This window comes from Pelecanus crispus, chromosome 3 (genome assembly GCF_030463565.1).
Source record: "Pelecanus crispus isolate bPelCri1 chromosome 3, bPelCri1.pri, whole genome shotgun sequence".
NCBI classification, from domain to species: domain Eukaryota; kingdom Metazoa; phylum Chordata; class Aves; order Pelecaniformes; family Pelecanidae; genus Pelecanus; species Pelecanus crispus.
The window spans coordinates 87171579-87190572 of record NC_134645.1 but is presented as its reverse complement, the minus strand read 5'-3'; the positions used below and the strand labels follow the sequence as shown (position 1 = coordinate 87190572).

Here is an 18994-nt window from a genome sequence, read left to right as displayed (position 1 = left end):
GATGAAACAAGAGTCTGGCCTGCCAAGGTTATAGGGTACCAGCTATACAAGTAGGCAACAAATGTCCATGAAGCCCGTTTGAAATTAAAATTACTGAATATTAGGACACAGTATGAAATGTCCATCTGCATTTTCAGAAGCTGTCATAGCTGACACTTAAGGATCTACCTTGCCAGAGTTAGATTTCAACCCTGAAGGGGTAGGTATCAAGCCTATAGAATTTATGGGGATAATTGAATTGACATCATTGTGGTCTGCTAGTTTGGTGGGGGTTTGTTTGTTGGAAATGAAGGAAGAGCCAAAGGATAAATGAACACAGTTAAATGTAAACTACTAAAAATAAAATGAAAAGATTATTTTGTAGAGGCATTTGTTCCAGAGGAGATAGCTGATGGAGGGCAGAGCTCTGCTGCTCCTGAAAGCTGCTGTGACAAATGACTGCAATATTAACACAAGCTTGGTTAGTCAAGCTTTCTTCTTTTATTTAGTAAATTGTTAGTGTTTCATTACTTTTGTAGGTTTTATCAGTAAAAGGATGTAGAAAACCAAAAAAAAAATGGTCAGTGAGCTGGTTTTATTCTTTGGCCTGTGTATAAAATAATTTAAGAAATATGTCAGTTGGAATTAAGGGTACTTCTTTCGCAAAATTATGCTATAATCTTAATGGAAAGCAGGATTTATAATCATAATGGAAAATAGGATTGTTTTAAAAGATATGAAGGGTATCTAGTTCAAACCCTCCTAAAATGGGCCAGATGTGAAAGGTATCTAATACAAACCTTCATAAAATGAACCATTTCAAATTTCAACATTAGGCTTCTTGCATAACAAGTATGCTTTTGCAGTTATGCTGCAGAATAGAAGATAATTGTTGTAGTTTACTATTGGTTGGAACATTTGGATGTCAGTGTCTAATGACATTTATGTCACATTATAAATGATTTCTTAAGAAGCCAATTATAATACTAAGATTATGCTACTCCAGTTCTGTTAGATTAAGCCTTGCTGTACAACTATTTAGTTATGGCTGATATGCACTGAGGTGGGAAACTTGTCTTGATGGTACTGTATGAAGTATGCTTTTAAAAATAAGCCCCTTAAAGGTGTCGAAGTTTTGATCATGGTTTTCCTGCAAAAAGAAATCACAAGAAGCTTTGCTTCCCTGAATGAAATGTATTGTGGTAGTTAAAGTGCTAGCTCAAGACCTAACTGACTTTCATTCCAGTTTTATTTTGGGCTTGCTTTTGATAGCAGTTGCTAAAATCATCAAAGGACATGAACAATAGGCTTATGAATTCACTAGGAAGCATTAAACCAATTTAAGCCAGAATTTGCAAATGTGACTCATACTTTTCTGTGCTTGACTGGAGATGCTGGGAAAAAAGCTGGTTTTACTTATGCTGCTCCCTTTATATTCCAAAAGGCAGGCCTGCTTAAGAGTGACTTCTGTTAATACATTCTGAATATTTTTTTGTTGTTGTGATAGGTGAACACAGCAAAGAAGAAATAATATCGCTTATGTAATGAAGGATTAGAACATGGAAGTTAAGAACACCTAAAGGTTAATTCAGGAGTAGTACAACAAAGGGGATTAAACAGATTATGATTTATTTATTTAATATTACTGTTACACGAACAGTGAGGTGCTATTTTTAGTACAAACTGCAAAGGAGAATGTTTTGGCCTGGAAGAGTTTATAGTCCAAATAGATAAGATAGTCTCAGGACTGGATGCTTGCATGTTTGAGTGACCTGTATACAGATAGGCTTAGGTCCCAGATTGGAAAGAATGCATGACTGAGCTGTTCCATTGATGCCAGTAAGATTTCTCACAGGTTTAAAATTAAATGTGTGGTGATAAAATCTTGAGGTATCATATCATAACTGAGTTCCCTGAGCAGTGTAGGAAATTGGTCCAAGATCTCTGAAGTGTTAGTTTACTTTTGTCATAGCTTTTCTGATGCACAAGATGAGAAGTATGATCAATTTCCTATAAAGAAAAAAATGGGAAACAGGTGAATATACAGGTAGGGGCATATACTGTGGGAAGTGAATTCGAATAAAACACTGCACTTAGTGAAGATGCCTATCTACTTTAAAATAATTTTAAAAAGAACTCAAGCAGTATCGTTATGGAATTGTGGAGGCAGAAATTTGAGATAACAATTCTGCTCTTCTAAAACAGTAAAACAATGCTAGATAGTGATATTTACCTTAAAAATTCAGTGCAAGAAGATGAATAGCTAAGGAAAACCTTGTCAATTACATTGATCAGTTCTTTACCAATTAGTTTGCTAGATTGAAAGTGAATGAACGTCTATTCTGTCTAAATTTTTGTGGGGTTTTTTCAGCTTTAAGTATATATTAAGTTTTTTGTTTTCTTCAGACATGTTTCTGAATTGGGTGGGAAAAAAGTTAGTTAAATAGTTAAAACGTGACTACAAAACAAGTTGTTTGGTGCCTTTTAACTTTTTTTCCTATAGAGCTTAGCCTCAGTAATAAGAGAAGTAATAAAAAAAAATTTCCAGTAACATTTTTGACCAGAGTGCTTACAATATAGTTGATAAGTAGTAGCAAAAGTAGGAATGAGTTTGTAACACAGAGCTCTATACTGATTTAGAGATGAGAATGCTCATGTGCATTGAAGTTAACTTGCTGTTAGTTCATCTTGACTTCCTGGGTTTTAATCTTGAGTGTGGTGTGATGAAAGGAACTACAAGAATGCTAGCTCACTCTGTGCCAACTTTCCACTCTCCCTATCTGGTGCTGATTGTGAGGAAGTGCATCAAATGCTTATGCACTTTACAGTAGGGAATGCATCAGATTTCTGGACAGCCACACAAGAGCAACAGCTGAAGGTAAAGGCAGGCTCTTGTACATCAGTTGCAAAAGCTTTCAACTGCCAGTTAGAGTCAGGGATGAAAGGTGACAGGGTAAGCAAGTAGGAGATGGCCAGAGTTGAGATATTTGCATTGTGTTGTGCAAAACAAGCTTGGCCTTGCTGAAACCCTGTGAACATCCTGTGAATGCAGCTTTTAATGGAGGTTATTCTAAAGTATCCCAGGACTTTATTATTGTGCTTGCCTATCTACTGCTAAGTCTGTGGTTGAACAAAAATTTGTGTAGTTCAGAGCTGCATTGGTAGGGAGGTCTGAATATTAGTTTTGTGTTGTAGTGGACTTGGAACTAGGGCTGCTGGTAGTTATCAAAACAATGTTTGAGAAAACAGAGGGAGGAAATTTGGAAATGTTGCTCTTTGGGTTACTGTAGATTGCTGTAGTAAGCTCAGCTTACTTTCTGGTTTTTGAAAGCTTAGATATATTTTGAAAGTTGCATTTAGAGTTGAATCAAAGCAAAATGGATAATCATGAATGTCTCCACATTCTTGCTGAAGGAACTTTGAGATATTTTAGAGGTAATTGCTATGCACTGGAACCATGTACTTTATTCTTAGAAGAGCTAGGGTATTTCTTGAAGGAGGTAATTTAAATGGTCATTTGCTCACCTTCCATTTGGAACATATCAGAAAAGTCTGCTAGGGGCTGATGTAGCTGAAGTAAGGGATGAGCATAAGAAAGTCAAGATAGGCAAACTGAAGGCATTTTGTGTGGATTCAGCCTCTCATCATTGGCAATCTGTAACTTTTTTTTAAAGACCCATTCACCTAAGGCTTTTAAACTAGAAATGACTTTACGTCAATTCAGTGAAGTGAAAGAAAACTCTGGTTCTTGTATATAGTAATATGTCACAGGAAACAAACTTATAGGTGCAAACATTTCTCAGTTTATTATTGCTATGATTGTTTGTAGCTTTCATTCAGAAATACTCAACTTCAGAAGTTCTTTTGTTCTTCTAAAATGAATATGCTAAAAGGACACAATTCACTCAGAATCTGAGAATACTTTGGGTTGGAAGGGACCTTTAAAGGTCATCTAGTCCCAACCCCCCTGCAATGAGTAGGGACATCCTCAGCTAGATCAGGTGGCTCAGAGCCCCGTCCAACCTGACCTTAAATGTTTCCAGAGATGGGGCATCTACCACCTCTCTGGGCAACCTGTTCCAGTGCTTCATCACCCTCATTGTAAAAAGTTTATTCCCTATATCTAGTCTGAATCTACCCTTGTTTAGTTTAAAACATTACCACTTGTCCTGTTGCTACAGGCCCTGCTAAAAAGTCTGTCCCCATCTTTCTTATAAGCCCCCTTTAGGTACTGAAAGGCTGCAATAAGGTCTCCCCAAAGCCTTCTCTTCCCAAGGCAGAATAACCCCAACTCTCTGAGCCTTTCCTCATAGGAGAGGTGTTCCATCCCTCTGACCATTTTTGTGGCCCTCCTCTGGACCCATTCCAACAGGTCCATGTTTTTCCTGTGCTGAGGGCTCCAGAGCTGGATGCAGTACTCCAGGTGGGGTCTCACCAGAGTGGAGCAGAGGGGCAGAATCACCTCCCTTGACCTGCTGGCCACGCTTCTTTTGATGCAGACCAGGATACGGTTGGCCTTCTGGGCTGCGAGTGCACATTATCAGCTCATATCCAGCTTTTCATCTACCAGTACCCCCAAGTCCTTCTTCGCAGGGCTGTTCTCAATCCCTTCATCCCCCAGCTTGTACTGATACAAGGGGTTGCCCTGACCCACGTGCAGGTCCTTGCACTTGGTCTTGTTGAACCTCATGAGGTTCACACGGGCCCGCTTCTTGAGCTTCTCCAGGTCCCTCTGGATGACATCTCGCCCTTCTGGCATGTCAGCTGCACCACTCAGCTTGGTGTCCTCTGCAAAGTTGCTGAGGGTGCACTCGATCCCGCTGTCTCTGTCATTGATGAAGATGTTAAATAGCACCGGTCCCAGTACGGACCCCTGAGGGACACCACTTGTCACAGATCTCCGTGTGGACATTGAGCCATTGACCACTACCCTCTGGATGCAACCATCCAACCAATACCTCATCTACCAAACAGTCCACCCATCAAATCCATCTCTCTCCAATTTAGAGATAAGGGTGTTGTGGGGGATTGTGTCAAAAGCCTTACAGAAGTCCAAATAGATGACACCTGTAGCTCTTCCTTTGTCCACTGATGTAGTCACTCCATCATGGAAGGCCATTAGGTTGGTCAGGCAGGACTTGCCCTTGGTGAATCCGTGCTGGCTATCTCAAATCACCTCCCTGTCCTCCATGTGCTTTAGCATAGCTTCTAGGAGGATCTGTTCCATGGTCTTCCGAGGCACAGAGGTGAGGCTGACAGGTCGGTAGTTCCCAGCGTCCTTCTTTGTACCTTTTTTAAAAATAGGTGCAAGGTTTCCCTTTTTCCAGTCCCCAGGGACTTCACCTGACTGCCATGACTTTTCAAATATCATGGAGAGTGGCTTGGCAACTACATCAGCCAATTCCCTCAGGACTCTGGGATGCATCTTGTCAGGTCTCATAGACTTAGGTATGTTCCGGTTCCTCAGGTGGACATGAACCTGATCTTCTCTTACAGTGGGAGGGACTTTGCTCCCCCAGTCCCCATCTTGTGGTCCATCCACTCAAGAGGTGTGGGAAGAGAGGTTGCCAGTGAAGATGGACGCAAAGAAGTTGTTGAGTACCCCAGCCTTCTCCTCATCCTTTGCTACTGGTTTGCCAGTCTTGCTCATCGGGGGGGTACGCTGTCTTTGACCTTCCTTTTCTGGCTGACATACCTGTAGAAGCCCTTATTATTCTTTGCATCCCTTGCCAGCTGCACCTTGGCCTTCCCGATCCCATTCCTACACAACCAGGCAGCATTCCCATACTCTTCCCAGGATACCTGTCCCTGCTTCCTCTGCCTGTGCAGTTTCCTTCTTGCCCTTTCATTTGACCAGCAGGTCTCAACTCAGCCGTGCTGGCCTCTTGCCTTCCTTGCCTGATTTCTTACATCTGGAGATTGAGAGCTCTTGCACTCTATGGAAAGCATCCTTAAACACCTGCCAGCTCTGTTCAGCTCCCTTGTCCCTGAGGGCAGTTTTCCAGGGAGTTGTATTGACTAACTCCTTGGAAAAGCTGGAAGTTTGCTTTCCTAAAATACATGGTTCTGACTTTACACTTTGTCTGACCCGTATCCCTCAGGGCTGTGAACTCCACCAGTGCATGATCAGTGCTCCCAGGCTGCCTCCAGTCTTGATGTTGCTGATTAGCTCACTTGCATTGGTGACCAAGAGGTTGAGTATTGCATCCCCTCTGGTAGGGCTGTGTATTACCTGGCTTAAGAAGTTATCCTCAGCACATTCTAGGAGTCTCCTGGATTGCCTGTAGTTCGCTGTGCTACTTTTCCAGCAGGTGTCCGGGTGGTTGAAGTCCCACAGCGCGGGACAAGAGCCTGCGAGCATGATGCTTCTGTAGCTGGATTAAGAAGGTTTCATCAGTAGGCTCCTCTTGATCGGGTGGCCTGAAGTAGGCACCAACCCCAAGGTTCCCTTTGTTGCCTCGGTCTCTGATTCTTACCCATAATCTTTTAACCTGCTTGTGGCTATTCTTCAGTGACAGCTCTTCACATTCTATCCATTTCTTGATGTAGAAGGTAATGCCTCTGCCCCTCCTTCATTGCCTGTCCCTTCTGAACAGCCTGCAGCCATCAATAGCTGCACTCCAATCATGGAACTCGTCCCACCAAGTTTCAGTAATAGCAAATAGGTCGCAGCTTTCTAGCAGCATGGTGGCTTCCAGCTCCTTCTGTTTGTTGCCCATGTTGCATGCATTGGTGTAGAGGCACTTCAGCTGGGCTGTCAGCTGTGTCACCTTCTTAGAGGAACACCCCTTAATTCCTTTGAGGTATTTTACTGGTGCTTCCCTGTTGGCTCCTATTACCTCAGGAGCTCCTGGCTTATCTCTGTAAGACTTCAAGTGTGCTGGAGTGTAGCCAGCACATCTTGGAGGAACAGGCTGAGAGCCCTCCTTCGCTAGCACCCTGTCCCTCTAACCTTGGCATGTCATCCCACAGCTTGTCATGGGCAAGCCTGATATTATCCCCCTCCCACTTCCAAGTCTAGTTTAAAGCTCTGTTGATGAGCCCTGCTAGCTTGTGAGCAAAGACCCTCTTCTGCCTTTGAGAAAGGTGAATCCCATCTGATGCCAGCAAGCCTGGTGCCATGTAGGCCATCCCACTATCGAAAACCCCAAAACTGTGGTGGTCACACCAGCCACGGAGCCATGTATTAATAGACTGGGCCCATCTCTTTCTTCCAGCGTCGCTGCCCACAACTGGAAGGAGAGAGGAGAAAATAACCTGTGCTCCAGATTCCCTTACCGACTGTCCCAAGGCCTGGAAGTCTCTTTTGATTGCCCTTGGGCTACGTGTTGTGACTTCATTGCCACCCACTTGGAACAGCAGTAATGGGTAATAGTCTGAGGGCTGTATCAGGCTAGGAAGTTTCCTAGTGCTGCCCTTAACCTGGGCCCCAGGGAGGCAGCAGAATTTCCTAAGAGGAGCATCTGTCTGGCATATTGGACCCTCTGTTCCCCTCAGAAGGGAGTCACCTACAACTATAACCTGTCTTTTTTCTTCCTCATGGAGGTGGTCATGATACCAGTATCATGAGGTTCATGTCGCCTTTCTGACCTTGGCGACACCTCTGGTGTAGGTGGACTGTCATCCACATTGTCTGTTGACTCGTATTCCACATCCAGAGCCTCATACCTGTTGTACAGAGGCACCTGGGAAGGTGAGGTGGGCAAGGAAGAGGGGATTCACCTGCCACCCCCTGAGCATAGAGTTGCCTCCATTCACTCCTTTCCTTTAAGCTACTGCCTTCAGCCTGGTGGGGGGAGGATACAGGATCCCCTTGATCTTAGGTCTTTTTTTCTGGTGGCTGTTCCTGTTTCTGTCTCAGGGAGGGCAGAGCATGGTTCCATTGGTCTCTCTGACTCCCTGATGCTCCTTAACCTTTCTACTTCCTCTTGTAGCTCTGCCACCAAGCTGAGCAGATCGTCCACCTGATCAGACCTCAGTCACACCTCTTACCTCTTCAGCTTTTGTTCTTCAGTTCAGTTCACTCAACCCATTATTCTTAGGATTAATGTTTTCATCTATTTTAGGCATCTAGGCTAAGCTAAGTGTTTAGGCTTCCTCTACAGTTACAGAATAGAAAATAAATTTCATCCCATTAAGTTCTGTAAATTGCTGTCTAAACATGCCTATTTCTATCTCTTGATTACCCAAACCCCACTTTAATTTACTTCTATTATACAGCTACCTAACTTTAGATACTGTTATTACAGGCCCTGATGACAATTTCTTCTCCTTTTCTCTCAAGTTTCTAGGTATTTTTTTTTATACAAGGATTATGTGCTTTGTTCTCTTTTTCCTTTGGGAATAGTTCTCTAGCTCTCTTTCAGGCCAAAATTAGAAGAATGATGGAGGGTTGATTCCTCCCTTCCTCCTCTTTTTACAGCTAATCAAGTCTCTGCCTGCACCACAAACGTGAGGCCATCCTAATTTGTAGCTTCTTAAGTGTAAGCTCAGGTGGAATTCCACAAATGGAATATATTCATTTGTGACAGAATGTTGATCCCTGAATTTTGGAACAGTTGTAATAGAATGGCAAGTGGATTGGGTTTACTTTTCTGGGGGGGAGTTGGTTTACTGAATTAAAACCTTGACTTAAAACAGCAGAATTTAAACAATCACTATATTTCCCACAATTTTGGCTCATTGACTGATTGGATGGCAGAACAAGACCTGGATATTTAAAGGAAGTTGAAGAAAAGATGGGTCCTCTCAGCAGTGCGTTTTATTATAAAAGGGATCTTTGTTTAACACATTGGCAACTTTTATTGCCCACTCTCATGAAGGTCTTGGAGGAGAAATGAGGCATTTTCAAAGAAGATTTTATTTTGTCCAAGCTGAAGTATTTTAAAATATATATTTGAAATACTAGTATAGTTGAAGGAAATTAACTTAAAATAATTAACACTTTGTGCTTAGCCAAATTTGGTGACTTTTCTGGTAAGTTTGATTTTGAATTGTGCACTTGTCCAAATATTTTGTATTTTATTTTTTCTCGTCTGTCACTTGTACATCCACCTGAGATGTTTATCTTATTGCCTTGTTTTTAATGTTCCCCAGGGAAAGATAAAGTAGGCTACTAGCCTTGCATTAAAAGCATAACTGGTAGATCTATTTAAGCTTACAAAACCTCAGAGCGTTTTCAGAGATCCATCTGAAATTGGAGTTTGACAGCCCAACTGTAACTCATTCTCCAGGTATTGGTGAAGTCTCAACCCAGAATTTAATGGTCCATATGTTTCTACAGTTAAAACTATAATATTCAAGTACAGCAGTGCAAATTAAAGACTGAGTTTGAGCTCAATTTCTGTCTATGATTGAACAGATTTTTTTTTCATGCTGGATTAAAACTTATCAGGCTGAGAAGGAAATTTGCCTGCTGGTGAAGGCAGTGTGGATCACTGAGCAGTACTAGGTTCATCTGTGTGGGAGATGACTTTCCTGGAGGCTAATCCAGTTGAGCTGAATTGGAACTGTCTGAGGACCATTGCAGACCTTATCTTTCAATTACATTCTTTGGCCTTGCCCCCTGAAAAACAGATGTAGTTCATACTCGGTATCAAAAACTTCCACAGAATACTCAGAGGATGAACTCCATGTAGCAGACGGCATGCAAAGCCATAGTCCTGTGGCTTACTGGCAGCTACAGTTCTGATAGCCCATTGCACTATTAGCCTATGCCTGTACTAGTAAATAAGGTGCATAAGGGCTTGTTTTCTGGCCCTAAAAGCAACTGGCACAGCATGACTTGTGTCCATATGGCTAAACCTTCTCCCCACTGCAAACAGGTTGGCTTTATCTGTGCTGTCTATTTGGAACAGCCATGGCTTGAGTTACCCCCTGAACAATAGTCTGGGCATTGCCTGGGAGAGTGCTAATTGGCAGGCAGTCAAAACTGTGCTGGAGGCTGTGCTCATTAAACGCTGTGGAAGATTACGGACAGTGACTGAGGTAGTGGCCTGATCCTGCTGAGTAGGTGTAGTAATAAACTCTGTGTAAGGACAATGTTGGAATCTCTGTGATACAATAGAATAGTCTCCTAAAGGTAAATTTAGTAAGTCTACAAAGAAGAACTCTCCCAGTTCTTCACAGAAGTGATTCATGGTCTACAGATGAGATTCAGTTAAGTAAAGCGTTAAGCTTTGTAGCTGTAAGCTTAACGCATTGTGTGGGACATCCAGCCTTTGATCAGAATAGAAACTTTATTAGTAGCCACGCTGGTTTTTTTTGTTTTTTTTTTTTGTGGTTCCTATGTACAGGTAGGTAGTGTACAGATAGTTGGCTGTAGCACAGTCAGAGAATGCAGAGCATGCAGGATTTTGTATCGCTGAGCTTTTCCAGCCATTCTGCAGGCACTCTGTGACAGAAATGAGTGTACAGAATGTGTGCAAATCCACCCATGTAAGAGCTATGTAGACAGGTATTTTGTAGAGCTATGTAGACAGGCTTTGATACTTCATTCTCTTTATTCAGGAATTGAGGTGGGGAAGGGGATGTTGTCCAAAAAGTTTATTTAGAAGTGAATTTCTGAGAAGAGAAGCTTGTCTTTTCCAGACAAACTGCAGGTCTGCTTTTGCAAGGAGCAGGTGGCTGATGGGTACCTTGCAACTCCTGGCAAGCCCTGAAGCCTCACAATAGCTATTAGAGCTAATTTGATACATCTAAATGACAGTGAATTGTCCAACTCTTGAATACATTTTTAATGGAATTAGAAAAGTGTCTGAACTTGTTAGAATTTTTTTTTTTTCTGTCTAGGTGTATTTTATGGCTGTGTCTTACTACATTTGTCTGATAAACCTTTTAAACTTCTTGACACTTCTTTTCTGTTGCCAGTTTAGCAGAAGCCCTGATATCACTTCATTGAAATAGAAATTGCAAAAATACAAGGAGTGGTCATGTGATAAATGTCACTCTTGCTTATACTGGATGATTTCCAGGCAACAGATTTATGTCAAATTATGCTGTTTTAATGATGAAAATGCTAACACTTTCAGAAGAAATTACTTATTTGCAGGAAATAGTTCTTGAAAGAAGCCACCTGAGTCTAGGTGAACGCTATGTGCTAAACTGTTAGAGGGGGTAGGGCTTATTTTTTCTTCTAAACTCAGCAGTGCTTGGTGGACAGATTGCACATATGAAAACCAGAGTTCTTGTTGACTCCTTTAACTTCCGCAGGTATCAGCCAGAGTAGAGACAGAAGTAGCAGGTGGTATATTCATAAGAAGTGCTCCTTTGCTGGAGTTCTCCAAGGTGGGGTTTGGTAGCCTTCATAGAGGCATTAACAGTTTGGCGCAAAACCTACTGGGGATAAGTTTAGACTCTCTTTAGCAATGACAGATGGCAGAACTGTTCAGTTTGTTTATTCGCAGTTTACTGTCTAAAGACTGTGAGTAGTATATTTTGTTAAAAATGTGTGGGAGAGTGACAAAGATAAAGGTTGCTTTTCTGGAAAATTACTGGACTGGAGAATGGGGCTGATGATAGGAGGGAAGGAGTGGTAAGTAGGGATACTGCAGAGGGAATGCAGTCTGGGAGGGAAGAGTGAGGGGCAAAGACAGGAGTCTTAAGTTTAACAGGGGTGGGAAGAAAAAGATTCCTACAAGGATCCAAAGTCTGAGTAGGGTTGCTTCAGTCCAGGGAGGCACTGAAGACTGATGATCTGGAAAGTCAGACTGGATGAAAGGGGCAGTTGCTCTCCTCAATGTTATTTTCAGGGAAGTTCCATAGCACTTGCCAATCTTCAGTTTAGGTTTTATGATCTGAGAAACTGGGGCCAATAACAAGTAAGGGGAGGTTGTAAGCTTAGGTGACTGCATCTCCATCTCTGCTCCTCATTGAATGACTTGAGTAATAACGCTGTTCACATTCCAGTCTGAGGTGCTTATTTTGAAAGGATTGTGTATAAAAGATGGTGTGTTAACTGCCCCTTCTTCACGTACACGTAACTGTATATGGCTTATTGTTCCTTCCTGTATATAACGATACTATACATAAGTATTATTTATAGTGGTGCTTGTGCAGAATTTTTTTTTCTGGAGTCTGGTTCTTTATCTTTTTTTTTTTATTGAATGATACCTTATTGTCTGACTGTTTCCATTGATTGCACCTGAATTACTTAATTAGGAAGTATATATACATGGACAAAAAGGATTTGTTTCAGTTTTTCCAGAATAAGTTTTCGTATTTCTTTACTGATAAAAGGACTCAGTTGCAAGAATGATTGCTATGGGGTTAGTATTGAAAACTTGGTATAGATTTCATACTAACTCACAAGTCTGTTGCTATTTAGAATTCTTATCCAAGGAAAAACAAAGGTTAGTGAAGGTAGAAAAATCAATCCTTTTCTTCCTGGACCTTCACTGAGGGTTGTTTTTAATGGTTAATAACATTTCTTTTCTTTCCGTAGGCAATGTTCAGTCTCTGCATGGTTGAAAGCGAAGCTGATGAGGTGAATTTGCATGGCGTCACAAGCCTCGGTTTAAAACAAGCCCTGGACTTTGCATATACTGGACAGGTACTGTACAGCTCTTCAAATTAAGAGACACAAATGAAAGCAAACTGCAATAAAAACTGAAGATGGCCTTTTCAAAGGTACTAGAAATCATTCTTCTTGTGCACTGCCCTGTACAACGTCTTTTGAATTAACAGATCTTACTTTGGATATACTGGGTTTTCTTCTCTATAGAGGGATTGTCTAATAAAAACACTTTATGTGCATTGTTACCACGTAGTGAACCATGTAGAACTCGTATGCCCCTTTTATGGTGGCCTGGCTATTCATAAGAAGTTAATGTGAGTTGATTTTGCATGCTAAAGAAATGTAAAGAAAGTTAAAATATCCTAGGTGTTTTCCTATTAATAAATATTTATAAACTCTGCTGTGTTTGACAAATTATATAACTGAGAGGAAAAGTAGTCTCTTACTCTCTGGACAGATGCAGTCCAAGCATCTTTGTAAATGCTTATAGGTACTCTACATTTTTATCATAGCACTCTTTATGATAGCAGGTTATGTATCACATTATGTTACTTCAGAAAATGCAGTGTGATGCTCCTCTTCCTGCTCCCCCTCAAAAAAAAAAAAAAAAACCAAACCACAACCTGCCATTTCTGTACACTGCATGCTTGCACAGTGTTGTTACATGGCTTCACCTCAGTTCGGAGTTCATGGATAGTAAGCTTCTTAACATCCAGCTATTTTTGCTTTGGACTCTAAAATTATAGATAAGCAAACTATTTCTGGAAGTATTGCTAGAACAATTTAATTTATTGATGTATATTTGTTTAGTAGTTAATTTTGAAAAGGAAAGCTTAAATCCATATTGCGTTATTGTGGAAGAGTTGTTGGGTTGTACAAATTTAAGGCATCTGTTTCCATACTGTGGATTGAGTATATGGCCTTAATTTTTTCAAAGGTAGTTAAACAGAAATACGGAAAGAAATTTCTTTCACCTGTTTTAAAAAAGGTATTTTTGTCATGAGCCCACACAACAGTTATACTTTAGCATTGGCCTTAGAGATTAGCACTTGAAATTTCTATGTTTCTGCTACTATAGAACACATAACTTATTCAAAGATTTCTTTCATATAAATAAGAGACAGAGATGCCGTGCTATATTACTCAAGTGGCTGAAGATCTCAGTACATGGCTTGTCATCAGTATGCTTTTTTGTTCTTTCAGTTGAAAGTTTTGATATACAAAATCGAATGTTACCTGTGCTGTGGAGCACCTGTATCATCTTAAAGTTATCTGAGACTACAGCTTGATTATTTTTAAAATAGAACTCCTGTGGCTAAATAGAAGTGTCAAAAAGATACTTTCCAAAGCCAGTTTTGAGAAGATGGGTTGTAATTGACTTCTATCTGACCCATCCTGTCTGCTGTGAATAGAGGTACATTCCCCTATATTTCGGCGAAATTCAAAGTCTAATAAACCTGTGTAAAATATGTTGAGAACCCTGAAAGGATAGATTTGTGGGTTTTGTAAGCCAACGATCCACCCCACCTTGCTTCCAGAGTAGTATCCTCAGCTCCCTAGTAAATAATATGTGCCTTCTATCCTTGATCCTGTAGAGACTTTTGAGTCTTTCGTGTTTAGGTATAATCTACTTTGAATAAATGAGTGGGCTTCTTGAGTTAAATATAGGTGTGCACGTATATACAGTTTCTCATATATATAAGTGATAACAGGGCAAAATTTCCACTCTGTTGTGTCTATCAGATACACCGAGTGCCACTTCGAAACACAGAGGAATGAGAAGGCTTCTCTAGGAGTTCTCTTATAAAGATGCCTTTGAAGCCTAACTCAGCGATATGCAGGTCTGAGAATTAGCAATGCTGAATTTTCCCTTTTTTCCTGGAAATTCTCTGCTGGCACTGCGTTTATGTGTACTGAGATTGCTTATGTACTGACTCGGGCTGACAGAATCTGGGTGAACATTTCAAGGTAGTGAGTGGGAGTAATCCACAAAGGCTATTAATAAATAACTGGATTACTGCATGCTTACCTCAGAGAGAATTCTGAAAACAGAGTTGGTTTTAGTTTGGGTCTGTGAACCCTTTCTGATTTTAAAAAACAAACAAACAAAATATTTCTTAGTTACCCAAAACTCGTTCATGCCAATTATAACCTTATATTGCTCTGAAAATGTAGGTATCAAGACACGATCTTATGTGCCTCTTAAAAGTGAAAGTCATGGCCTCTTTTTTTTTTTTTTTTTTTTTTTTTGTAGGTAACACTGTGGAACTGACACCAATTTAGGGACAGTCCTAATCCGTGTCTGAACAGATAAATACTTAGTTTCAGCTTGCTTCTCTTTATTTCTTTAATATTTTGCTAAACTTGCGTTCAATTTGAAGTGTAGTAACTCAAATGTAACTTTCTGTGTAAAATAATATATTGGAGACATCTGGTGGAAAAACTTAATATTACATGATGGCAAAATTTGATGCCTGCAGGTTTTGAAAGTTATCAAAATTAAGAAATTTAATTTTTAGAATGACAGCATGACATTGCAATCTCAAATGAAAGTCTGTGACCCTTGCTTTTTTTTTTTTTTTCCTTTCTTTCTTTAAAATATGCCTGCGGACTTAAAATACCAACTTTATCTTCCTGTCTACCTAGGCAGGCAGTGCCTTATCGTAATTGCTGCTGGCAATATTTTGCTTTTAAGGGAAAATTGATTATTCAACAGAAGAAAAGATTGTAGTAAAACACAAATAATACCATAATTCCAACTGAATTAATCCATTACTATGGTCTCTAATCATCACAATGAAATCACAAGAAATGTTGTATAGAAATAAATAAAAACTAACAAATGGAATAGCAGCAGAATTTGGTTTTGTTCTATGCATGTAGGCTCTCAGTAGTCCTCTAATAATGAAATATTTGGGGAAAAAAAAAAAAAAGTCTTACATACCTTCCCTCTGGGCCTTAGGCATTTTACCATGTACTCCACATATTCAGAATTCAGAGATACAACTCTCTTCCTGTTGTAGTTGATGTATCCTTTCTTCATAAAAGGTCTTTAAGGTCATTCTCTCTTTTACTTCACAGCTGGCAGCAATAAGGCCAGACCAGAGCCTCAGTGACTAGATTACTCACACTTCCTCCTCACAGGGCATTTTGCAAGTGTCAGATGTGCATTGGAAGGGAGGTGGATGAAGTACAACTAATACAGGAGCTATATATTTTAGATATTAATATAGAGAAAGAGTTCTTGGTGCAGGGTTCGGACCTCACAATTCCCTCGAAGAGTCTTAACCACTGGGGTATAGAGTCATGGGCACTGTTGCCTGCTCTTTTTGACTTTTTGTTTTTAACTATTCTGTTACCAAGAGACATAATCTCATTTGGTGGAATGGGATAACCCCTAAATAGGCCAGTGTAGTTGGGTCACTCATCATTACAAGAAAAGGTGCTTTTTATCAAAAGAAAACCTTTGAACATTTGAAAAGTTTCAGTGCTGAAGACAAGCTCTTATAAGTCCATGGGACTGAATAAGTGGTTTGAACTGAAATTTTGAGGCTCCTCATTTTAGATGAAGCTCTTGCATTTCTCCTCAAATTTAGGTCCAGCAAACTACATCATTTATGTTGATCTCATATCCATATATAAAATCTAAGTGATACCATCATTTGAATCACCTGACAGGCACTGCACTATAGTTTCAAGAAAGAAGAATTGTGCAAGAACACTGAGTTTAATTTGCAGTAGGAGATGGTGATCCTAATTCAACAAAAATAGAAATACCCAGTTGGAGTCCTATGTATGCTGAAATGCTTCGCTGACTTGGATCTTTCTTCTTTGTAATTATGTTCTATCATATGTCTTTAGTCTATGGTAATAGAAATATTTTGCATTTAGATAGAATTTTGTTTGAGGACCTCAAAATACATTACAAAAGCAAGTAATCACTGTCCTTACTTTCTTGCATCATAGACAGGAAATTATTTTGGGAAAAAAATAACTTTCCAAAGACCACACAGCAAACTAGCAGCTTTAAAAGGGCTTAATACAAAGTTCTCCTGACCAAGTCCTGTTTTCCTAACTGGCTGGTGTCTCTTTCTTTTTCTAAACCATATTTTGTTTCTGTATTAATAGAAATTAAATTATCTTCTTGAAGTTACAAAATTATTCTAAATTACCAAAGCTGAAAAGAAAGAATGAGGCAGCCCTAATGTAAGAGATGTTTTATGTTCAGCTCTTTCTCCAAAAGCGAATTTTGGGGTAAGTCATTCCTGTGGTATCTTCTTAGCCCAAGATTAACACAGCCTTACACCCTGCCTATAGAAAGAATGTTGAAATGCTTCCTTTTCTTGAAAGCCACATATGAAGTTGCATTTATAATGATTAAAAAATAGGCTTTAAACATTTTTTATTTCTTAGCATATTCAATAGATTTTCTTTTACTCACAAAATGCTAACATAGCAGCAGTCTTTAATAAAGTTGGTATCAGTATATTATTCTAGTTACAAATCTGGAACTTCATGGTATTTTCAGATATATTATTTCATGTGCTTGGGTTGCTCTCAATATTACTTTAATGTGTTATCAATGTGAGTCCTATTTAATTACTGCCTTTATTTACTAACTTTACCTTGTATTCAGTTAGTTTAAAAACTGTCATCCTGTAACAGCTATTATCACTTTACTAAACAGGTTTCATGAACTGGTAGGAGCACCATCTGGTGATTTTTTCAAACTCATTCACACAAACCTATAGTCAGTTAAAGTATCATCTTACAGCTCCTTTGTGAAATTGCTTTTCTTTTTTGGTCAAATACTTCAGCTTAGTTAATTCTTTAACAAAAAATATGAGGGAGTGTAAGGTCTTCTTAGATAGTAAAGAAATAGTAATAATAAATATTTGTAAGTACAACTATTTCTCATGATAATTGCTTTGATTCCTTTATAGAATCTTGGCTTTCATCTCTCATCAAATCCCTCCCTCATTTGATGGGACAATTTTTCTAGTGATCAACCAGTATTTCATCTGCCTTTTTCAGTTAAGACCGGGGGGGATACAGCTCTCCGTATCTTAGCACCTCTTATTCTGTTAATGAGCTAGAAAGTGAGCTAGAAAGCTCACTTGCAGATGAGGTGTATTGCAAAGCTGTATTGTGATGTTTTTCTTGGGTAGGTGACCCCCTGCATCCTGTGTGTGGCAGTTCCACTGGTTGCCTTTTTGATTAAAGTGAATCATAGGGTTCAGTTAAACTGCATGATGTTCCTAGCAGAAATGACTTCAACGATCCTTGTTCTTTTCTACCAGGGACAATATGCGAAGGTCCTAGAAAACTGATTATGCCAGGACTATGTCTTACTGTAAATACTTAACATCATTTTTCAATGCAATTTCAAAGCCAAAAATATGAATTTGATACTTAGTTTTGGACACTTCCTTTTTTACTTCTATTAGGAGGATAATCTTGGTTTTGTGCCTCGCACTAGGTTACATCTACTAGGTGTTAGGTTGACAGTTCAGCTACAGATTACCCAGAAAGCTTAGAATAATGCAGAGCTTAATTAACTCAGTTTATGCAGTTTATTGCAGAGAAAGTTAAATGTTTCGTGTTATTTGCTCTTGATAGGTATCAAGCTATGGACAAGACAGCTTTTCTAGAGCTGAAAGTAATCAAAGTAATGAAACGTCTTCCCCAAAAAATAGTGAATTTGTTTGGAGTCCTACTTATAATAACGGTATTTACTTATAACAACAGTACTTACTTCATAATGGTATGAAGCTGCATCAGGGGAAGTTCAGGTTGGACATTAGGAAAAGGGTCTTCACTGAGAGGGTGGTCAGTCACTGGAACGGGCTCCCCAAGGAAGTGGTCATGGCACCAAGCCTGTCAGAGTTCAAGGAGTATCTAGGCGATGCTCTTAGTTGTATGGTTTAGTTTTAGGTTGTCCTGCAAGGAGCAGGGAGTTGGACTCGATTCTTATGCGTCCCTTCCAACTTGAGATATTCTATGACTTATATGCTGTGCATTTCACATAGATTTTCATTTAGTTTTCTGGAAAAATATTATGACATATATCAGATAAATGCTGGTCATGATTCCTTCTGGCATTGGCTAACGAGACATCTGGGTTTTGTAATGAGTACTATCAAACATTATGTGCTGGGGCTTTGGGCAGTTGCCCACAGGGGGACTAGAACATTCTTTCCCTGCTCACGCTTTCTTGAAGCAGCACTTCTCAACATGTAAGGAGCTCAGGATTCAACTGAAGCATGAATGAACAGGGAGACAGGCAGAAATGCTAACTGGTTGCAAGTGAAATGCAGTCTAAATTGTTCTAAAAGGAAAGTTACTTTTTTTGATTGCTCTGAAGCACACAGAATGGCCTCCAGAGAGGAAAAACAAGTGGTGCTTTTGTTAGATGCCTGTCTCGTTTGAAATGCTGATCACTGCAAGTGGAATCAAGAAGGAATTTTCTTTTTCATCAGACTGGCAGGAATCTTAGGATTT

At 39.8% G+C, this 18994-nt stretch overlaps 1 protein-coding gene across 7 annotated transcripts in view; it reads left to right on the top strand.

The window, feature by feature from the left end:
• The window catches only part of KLHL32 (kelch like family member 32), a 99346-nt gene that overhangs the window by 13783 nt on the left and 66569 nt on the right, over positions 1 to 18994 (top strand). For 5 of the 7 annotated variants that reach the window (XM_009479256.2, XM_075707626.1, XM_009479259.2 and 2 more), the window contains exon 3: positions 12422 to 12529. The exons of the other annotated variants lie outside the window; for them this stretch is intronic. In XM_009479256.2, coding sequence (XP_009477531.1) covers positions 12422 to 12529 — 108 coding nt within the window. The remainder of the gene's footprint in view (positions 1 to 12421; positions 12530 to 18994) is intronic. 7 annotated transcript variants of the gene reach the window in all.